General features: G+C 36.5%; 1 protein-coding gene and 1 long non-coding RNA gene across 2 annotated transcripts in view; one reads left to right on the top strand and one right to left on the bottom strand.

Moving 5' to 3' along the window:
- Window positions 1-8,404, top strand: part of CCND1 (cyclin D1) — a 26,906-nt gene extending 18,502 nt beyond the window's left edge. Inside the window, exons 4-5 of the mRNA XM_019519450.1 lie at window positions 780-928; window positions 6,413-8,404. Coding sequence (XP_019374995.1) covers window positions 780-928; window positions 6,413-6,568 — 305 coding nt within the window. The 3' untranslated portion in view covers window positions 6,569-8,404. The remainder of the gene's footprint in view (window positions 1-779; window positions 929-6,412) is intronic.
- The window catches only part of LOC109298997, a 13,024-nt gene continuing 6,840 nt past the window's right edge, over window positions 3,167-9,350 (bottom strand). The window contains exons 2-3 of the long non-coding RNA XR_002097744.1: window positions 5,460-5,462; window positions 3,167-3,178 (exon numbers count right to left, since the gene is read on the bottom strand). This is a non-coding gene — a long non-coding RNA (uncharacterized LOC109298997). The remainder of the gene's footprint in view (window positions 3,179-5,459; window positions 5,463-9,350) is intronic.

The following is a 9,350-nucleotide window of genomic DNA, read 5'->3' as shown; positions in this document are numbered from 1 at the left end:
GCCCCTCAAGGAATCATGGGAGTGGCTTTGTAGAGAGACCTACAGCAATGCGGTCTGGAAGGGGGCCCAGCCTCTTGTCAGCATGGTGTCACATCAGAATGTAACTGATTGTCCGCCAATTCTTGGGACCCCCGTCACTTAGTTATGCCACATTTACATTAAATCCCGGTTGCCAGGATGGATGGCAGCCACTGACAAGAGACTAGGTTGAGACAAAGCATTTTTAAGATGAAACCTTAATTTAAATTTGGATTATCCACTGACAAGGTTAAGTGTTTTCTCATTTTCTCTCTCTTTTTGTTCATTAAAGTTATACATTTTTCTTTCTAATGTAATTGTACAGGATTCTGATCTGAAGGGCTTAAGATTCAAAGACTGCTTATATCTCAAGTCATAATTCACCTAGTCTCTGCTTATGCAAACATTCAAGATTGCTAACTGCTTTACTCACATGAGTAGATTCATTAACTTAAATGGCAAGACTCACAGGAGCAAATTGCTTTCATGTCTACAGGATTAGGGCCTGTGTATGTTTCACATATCTCAAAGGAATGAGGGGCTACTTACCCAAGTCAGGTTATTCATAGGCATAAGCATTAGCAGAGTTGGGCCTGTAATTGCATATATTGTTAAGTTTTGTGGGGAGGGACCTTTATGTTACGTTTCCTTCATCTTTTTAGACCTGCAGCATTTGACTTGCACCCACAGAAGTGATATCACATATACAAGTAGGCTTATCCTAAAGAAATCAATTCTCTTTTCCTTTTCTCTTTAAACAGATGTTAAGTTTATTTCAAACCCACCCTCCATGATCGCAGCTGGCAGTGTGGTAGCAGCTGTGCAAGGCCTTCACCTGGGAAACACTAACACTTTCCTCTCCTATCAGTGCCTCACACACTTCCTATCACAAGTTATCAAATGTGACCCGGTAAGTGATTCTTTCAGTCTGTCTGTCTCAGAGTTTTATATTGAATGCCTTTTTAATATGTGATAGATGAACCAATAGTACCTTTTGATAAAAGTTAAGCCTCAAAATGTTTTTTCAACTATATTCTAATTTGGTTTTGTTACTATTACTTATCGCTATATACATTAATAACCAGAAATAACACTGCTGCAGTTCATTGATATGCCACAACCAGTTCTTCAGAAGAGTGTATCAACAAAGCAAAGGAAACTCTTAATTGATTTGGAGTTTTTAGGGGCTGTATTTGATTTGCAGGTAATGAAACCAGCAGTCATATGTAGAACAAAAACCTTTAAAATAAAACAAGGAAATAGTTACTAAGATTGCAATAAATAGACCTCATGGTATCTCTGACCTTATCTTTGACCACTCCTGAGACGCTTTATTATGTCAAGTGTTGTGAAAAGCCTTTTTTAAAGGGGTTGTAATTATCTAATTTGGTTTATTATGTGCTAGATCTGCACAGTAGCTGGTATTGAATTCCTTTTTGGAACAAATGTTGTCCCACAACTTTCTGACAAGGTAGATGGTCCTCACAGGACTCTCATTTTGCCCTGCAGCTTCCAGGAGATGCACATCAGTAACTAGTGAGCAATAAACCTTTCATGAGTGAATGGGCCAGGAAGGGAGCCTACAAGGAAGACCTAAAGTCAATGATCCATGTTATAATGGTGTGTGAAGTTGGGGCAGAGTTTAGCTTTGTTTTGTAACAATGTGGAAGACCAATAAATAGATGCTTTAAAAAGGTTCCTGTGAGGTCTCCAAGCACTGGACAATGAGTCAGAGACAACCCTGTGGTTAACAGGAGAATCTATGAGATGCTGCTGAACCTTTTATTTTACATGTTCATAAGCTAAAATATATACACACACCAAGCAAGTTGAGACCAAATTTAATGTAATTGGCTTTTGTCTGAAAAATTTTAATGAGTCCTGGTAAGATGCTTATCCATGACTGAATCATAAGAAATAGATCACAAAGAAGGATTTTTTGGTGATATATTTATGCAAAACAAATAATAGATACTTCACTATTGCTTATGATTTTGCACATCCTAATTATTTTAAAATACAATGATTTTTGCCTTTGCTGTTACCACAGCAGAATTTAGTAGTACCAATTCAGTGCTTAATTGTTAAGCAAAATAGGATGCTGTGAGTACCTGTAATACTTCAATGAGTATGTGAACAATTCAGGTACCTCAGTGTACACATGGCATCTATCCAATGCAAGAAATTTGAATTGAAGTGCAATATTTTCCATTATAATAATCCTGTGCATAAAACAATTACTTGGTTTTCAATAGAAATGAATCCCTTAACATAGAGTATTTCCTGTAGAACAAATTAATTTAACTGAAGTGTCAAACACAAATCATGACTTTGAAAAATTAATTAATATCTCTGCTTTGGTTTGTTGGTCCACAAGTAATGGATACACATTGCAATCATTTACTGTGCTTTATATTGGATTATTTTGGTACAGTAATAAGATGCATTAAAATATATTTAACAATTTATTGTTAGACATAGCAGCTTGTTTGTTGCGCTTTAGTTTTTATAGTGATACTTTTTCCTTTAGTTTCAAGAAAGCTGAGTCTAAAGTAAAATGAATATCACCTGATTGAAATTCCTTTATGGTTCATGTTTACATTGGTAAGAGTCCAATTTCCCATTTTGCCTTTGATCAGTAGTAATTAGAACCTAGATAATCACAATTAGAAGTCTTGGGCTGTCTTCCATCATTCTATTCTTGACCCCATCATCCAAACAGATTGAATTTTGCCTGACATTCATTTCCAGGCCAGAAATTTGCTAAACTAGATTAGGTTGGGTTTCTATGCTGTCTGTTAATGCACTGGAATTTGCTTCTCCTGCCTGCTCACACCAGAGGCACCTTCAAATGTTGCCTGTGATCCACAATGAGTCGGGTAATAACAAAAGCTTCCCAATAGTTTCTTTGTTGTTGTTGTTTGTTTCCCTTTGTGTCTGACCTATAAGTCTTATGCTGGACTGAATTTCAATCTGATTGTGTCTACTGTATACGTTAAATAAAGGTATTTGACCACATAAGTAAGCTAGCAACTCTTTTTCACTGAGAAGCTTAATTTATCCAAGAAGGGCTTATGACCTTGAACAAACTGTGGGCATGGAAAATTTGGGTAGTGAAGCAGAAAAGTTGTTGGGAAAAATTATCAGAGTTTTGTATTTGCTCTCAGTATTGAGAAACCATGAGTAGAGTGAACAACAAAACTTCAGCATATAACCAGTTTCCAGTAATATTACTATTGTGATGAGATTGTACAAAGCAAATTTGCATCTAATTGCTTCTTTCAGAATACCTATTCTTCTAATATCTAAGTGAACAATAATTTGAACTAAAGCACACAAAATAACCTTTCAAAAATAATTTTCTTCACTAGATTGCATCATAAAAGACAACCTGTTTTACAGTAAATTAAGATTGTACTTTTTGTTGATCAGTTTGTGGTTACACCTCAATCCACCCCTACAGTCTCACAGTAAAGATTGTTTTCTGTGATCGGAAATTTACCTTTAAAGTAAATCATCCAAGACTGAGCTCCAGAGTGAAAACAGTATGCATTTACATATACCCTTCTGACCTGCTTACAAAGTGGATTAATTGCTGCTTTAATCTATGAGTAAAATTAGTTCATATTTTAGTTTTCAGAATTCAAACATGCTACAAGCGAATACAAGTATTTTCAGAAAGAAGCACCAGTGTTTGAAAAGTCTCAAAATGAGGATGAATTGGCTTTTGGTATAAAACACTGACTGGGCTTGTATGATTGAGTCTCCTCAATTTGTGTGAACTGTTGGAAAGAGAAAATATACCATATTTCTTTTTTATTTCTGTATGCCTATTTCTATGTGGGTTGTGAGGTGTGTACTCTCAGGAGTTAAAATGGGGGACCTGTGGCTTCTGAACCCAGAAATGGTCCATATTCTCTTGGGGAGTCTTCTTAGAGATCGTACTGGTAAGGCTTGAGTATGTAGGAGCCAAAGGCATGATGACTTTAGGATATAAGGCATTTCTTTTTGTCATTTAAAATGCTGTGTGTCTCTGTCAAGAGGAAATATTACACTAGGGTTTAAACCAGAAAAGGTCATAGGTTACTGTTTTCAGTGAGCTGTAACTGATGGTCTGATCTGCTTAGAGGTAGGATTAACCTCCCTCTCTCTCAGAAAGGACTTGCAGAGAATTGTTTTCTTGGGTTTCTAATCTTATTTTACCCCAAATGCCATGTGCCCTTATTGGTGGCAGAGGAGGTTCTTGTGGTAGTGGAATCAGTGAAAAGCTGGTAGATCACACAAGAAGCCTCTGAATGAAGGCAGAATTGAAACTGGGAAATAAAGAAAACAGCAGGCAGGTCACCCTCTCAGGAAAACAACATTCATTCTCAGTCATGCACATCCTAACACTTTTGACGGCAATTTATCATGGAAGACTGGGTTCACCGCAAGGGCTAACGCATGTCATAGGTTAAATCAGAAAAGGCAATACTGAAAGGAAACTTCAAAGTCCATAATACACAGAGTTAAATATGTTCAGAAAAGCTTACGATGTTTGTTATAAGGGCATGAGTAAACAATGTGCCAGAGGAATTTTGCCCAAATTGTTTGGGATTGTTTTGCCTATTTAAGGCATCAGTTCTATGCCCTTGCAGTGGGTGTACATGGTACTGAAGAATGTGTAACCTGCTCTTGCAGGAAGCTGGACTGGATGATCTAACAGGTCTTTTCCATCTTTAATTTCTATGATTCTATTAATAAGGAGGTTTGGATGCCTGATATGCCTGTTCCTACTTGTATACTTGCATGCCTAGGGGCTTTTTTTTTTTTTTACCCATGTAAAGCTTGATCCTGCAACATACTTTGTGCTCTTTCATTTCTATTTTTGTTAAGGTGGGAGGAGGGGAGCTGAGGGGACTGAGTTACCTTCCTGGTTGCCCAAGGCACTCGATATTTAACAGGAACAAGCTGATATTCATCTGTGAGAAAAGCAAAAAACAAAATGGAGAATTGTCTCACTTCTGCTTAGCATGTGTGTAGATGAGTGCAGTCAGCAGAACTTTCTGTCTCATTGTCACAAAGATATTTACTGGGCACATCTACACAAGCTGCTTGCTGTAGGGTTGTCTAATTAGCTCCGCAGTAAATATCTTGGCACCTACATGTTAGACCACAGGAAACTAATAAACTCCACAGCAGGTTAGTACTTGTAAATGCAAGTACTGTCCTGCTGCACAGTTGTTTCATGCACGGTAGCATGCATGTACATGCTGACCCAGCTGGCTGAAGTATGAGGGTGCTAAAGTGCAGGGGCTGCCTGCCAGCTAGCCCCACCCTGGAGCACTCTCATGTCCAAGCCAGCCCCTCTGCAGCATGTTGAGCTAGGCTGGAGCAGTCCCAGGCTGTCAGGTTGACCTGTGGGCCTCTTGCTAGCCAGGGCTGCTCCAACCTGACTCAACATGCTGTGGTCCCAAGCGCACATGTAAACACAGTGCCCAGGAGCGATAAACTCAGGCACAATCTGTGTTGGAGTTTATTGCTTCATATTTATATACCCATATAGATGTGCCCACTGGGGGCTTAATAACATCCATTTTTGTCTTGTGAGATGCTACAGTTTTTTGTCTAAACTTTTTCCAAGATAATTTAGTATCAGTAAAACTCAGCCTAAGGAAAATATTTTATCAGTTCCTCTGGGCTGTGGTGCCAAAGTGTTTCTTTAGTGAAGGTGGACATTTTATAACACCATAGACTTGGTACCTAATTCGTGTCTCCAGTTTACACCTGTGTAGTGCCAAGAGTTTAAAATAGTTACTCTTGATTCATTCTGCTGTAAGAAAGAACAAAATGAGACCACATTGTTCTTCTTCCCAAACTGTAACGTGGGAAAATGTTATTAATGAAAAACACCATGCCTTCAAGATATGCCTTTGAGAGACTTTTTTTGTAGATTCAGAGACAAAAGAAAAGCATCAAGCTTCAATGCATGATCCTATCAAAGTACCTCTAGCTGGAGGGACCTTTGTTCTAGGTGATGCTGTAATCTAGTGCTCATTGCCCATTCAGTTAGTGGCTTCTGTGCAAAGACTAACCACTTGTCAGGTTGGGGTTGGTTTGGGAGATAGTTTCTTGAAATGATTTTTGAGATGTTCCCTCTGAGAGCTGGACTACAACTGCACAGTACTTGGTTTAGGACACTAAATATCAAATGGCAAAAATGTATGGTCAGTTTCTGAGGTGGTCTGGATTCAAGCCAGCAAATTTGTAAATGTAAGGGTCTCTAGTCCATTTTTCATGTCTCTTTGCAAGTCATTACATTTTTCTTTGCCTTCTACAGAGATGGCATTTGAATTATAATATTGTATGTTTTCTAAAGGATTGTGGGTTTTTTCTTCCTTTTAATATTCTCTAGGACTGTTTACGAGCCTGCCAAGAACAGATTGAATCCCTCCTCGAATCCAGTCTACGCCAGGCACAGCAGCACAACATATCTTCAGAAACAAAGACTGTTGAGGATGAGGCAGATCTTTCCTGCACACCCACTGATGTGCGAGATGTGAACATTTAAGAGGACTTCTTCTAATGGGTTTGCTTGGCCATGAAAGCAAACAAAGAAAGGGCATCTGCGAAGGAATCAGCATCAGGATCTCCCCCCCAGAAACCCTTTTCTCCAGGACGTTTTTATACCAGAAGGGAAAGCTTCACTCTTCTTATTTTTCCTTGCTCTTTCTCCCTTCCATCTGTGACTTAAAAACAAACAAACAAAATACCCCAAAAACTGTCTTAAAAAAAGAAAAATAGTATTTGCATGACCCCAAGGGGTTTGTGCTACAAAAATAGAGGATTTTATACAATAATAATCAACTAGTTTTTATATTAAAGTGTTCTTGTCTGTATGTTGTAAAAATAGGCATTAACACACAAAATGTCTCCAGGGGAGGTATTAGATTTGATTTCTTACATACAAAACAAACAAAACAAATAAACCATTTTTAAAGTAGAAGAGGGTTATTTTTTAGATAGAAAATGACATATTCTTTTGTTTTTTTCTTTAAAAACATAGCTTTAACGCAGTTCTAGGCTTTTCTGTATCTTGCTTGCTTATGCATTTAGTCACTTTATAATTCATCTGTAAATGTTTATTTTATTTTCTTAGGTTTTTATCCTCTTCACCTTATAAATGGTTAACGTAACCCATAAGTTAGTGTATGTTAGTATACAGCATTATAATATGTTAATCTTTTGTGCCTGTGGATTGCCTGTGCATAAGGCTTTTGTAGGGTTCCAGCTTAGCATTGTTGGGGAAGGCCCAATGTACTACTCATACGATACTCTATTATAAAGAGGAACCGAAATAGTGACATAATATATTATATTTTTGTAATCTTCATATTTTTGTAGTTACCTGTGTATAAAATGCTGGTCTGACCCAACAGATCTTCAGCCTAATTATGGTCAGGTTCAATCCACAGCCTAGTCTTTTTTTTTTTTTTTTAATATTCTAAAACCATTCCATTCAAAGCACTTTCAGTCCATTAGATATAGGAAATACGTTCTTTTATTGTGTGGGAATTTTTTTTTAAATGGAATGGTTTGGAAATATATAAGTGCTTGTGTGCAAACATGAAATTGCAAAGCAAGTGCATTTAACTATGGTGTTAGAGGAAAGGTGATTTTTTTTCCGAAGGTTGGGTTCCAGTGAAAGAAATTGCATTCACAAATTGCCAGGATATTTTCCTATCCTTTTCTATAGAAAAGTTGAAGTTTATGAATCCTTTGGTGCCAACTCATGTTTGTAAATTAGGGGCCTTAAAGGTTCACATATAGAACACATAGTTTAAGGATTGTCTCTAGATGTCTTGCAACTGAAGGTTTTTAAACACTAAAATATATAATTTATAGTTAGGGCTAAAAAGAATATTTATTGCAGAGGATGTTCATAAGGCCAGTATGATTTGTAAAATAATGCAATCGCCCCTTGATGTTTTAAAAAAATATCCTTCTACCCTTGATGTTGCAGTTTTAACACAGCTTACTGAGAAAATTAAATAGACACTCTTTTTAAAAAACAGTATATTCGGCCCCTTCTTATACACTTCCAAAAAACAATCTAACCATGAGAAACGCCATAGTTAAAAAAACAATAGAATTGGTGTACTTGAAAGAAGATCTTATTCCAATATATCCCCCTATTTTGTTTTTTGTTTTATTTTAGCTACAAATAGAAAATTTGCACATCTTGGCTATGTATCTTTTTATTATTATTTTAGAAAGTAGCTGAAGGGACGTGGACATAGCTGTTGAAGTTGATGCTCGAGGAGAATGTGGTGGTGAAATGTATGTGAGAAAACTGCCGCTAAGGTGTTGATTGTAAAAAAAAAAAAATTAAAAAAGAAAAAAAGGAAAAAAAAAAACAAAAAAAGAAAAGGAGTGGATACTCCATTTTATTGAGCTGCTATGGATAAATTCCCAGCATGGTTTGAAAAAAAAATTAACATTGCTTTTCTGTATCTTTGTCATTGTGTTTTGCTGCTATTTTGTGGATCAGTTTTTTTTTTTGTTATACAATGTCATATACTGCCATGTTATAGGTTTAATTTTCTCATAGAAAATTATATTATTGACATCATTTTTTTTGTAGATTTTTTATGTGATCAATTTTTACTTAATGTGATTACTGCTCTATTCCAAAAAGGTTCCTGTTTCACAATACCTCATACTTCAGTTAACCATGTTTAGACCAGGTTTTAATGTTTGTACACAGTGCCTCATAGTTCTACTGCAAACTGAAATGCATCACACGCTATTCTGAATGGGTCTCGCGATTTGCAACTAGGTTGCATTAATTTAAAAACAGCAGACATTTCAGAAGATCAAGTAATGTCTTTTTTTGTTGTTACGCATTTTATAAAGCTGGATTCTTTGTCTGATCTGGGGTTTATTATCATAGTAGTTTTAAGCTGTGTTATTAGCCACATTGATATATGAAAGGTGCATTATAATATAACTTTTGTATGCCACTTGATGGTGTTGTTTTCCCACCTGTTGGGACTCATCATTTGGTATGATAGGTTATCTTCTGGAACTCTAAGTATTTTGTGTGTTTAATCTGTTATGATATACTAGTTTTTTGTTTTGTTTTTGTTAATTATAGCATAATGCTAATTTAAAAAAAAGAAGCCTGTAAATCTCATAAATAAGCCAGCTAACAGAGTTGTATGCTGAAGAATAATCTAGCTGTTGCCTGTATGCTGCTAAACCAAAACAGAATTAGAACTCTTTTTGAGGGCAAATGCAGTTAAGATCCTTCATAGTGTATAAATACAGCATTGCAATGCTACTAGCAGTCG

Source organism: Gavialis gangeticus, unplaced genomic scaffold (genome assembly GCF_001723915.1).
Source record: "Gavialis gangeticus isolate Ggan-Ray unplaced genomic scaffold, GavGan_comp1, whole genome shotgun sequence".
Classification (NCBI taxonomy): domain Eukaryota; kingdom Metazoa; phylum Chordata; order Crocodylia; family Gavialidae; genus Gavialis; species Gavialis gangeticus.
The sequence above is the reverse complement of the archived record's forward strand: the minus strand, read 5'-3'. Positions and strand labels throughout refer to the sequence as shown.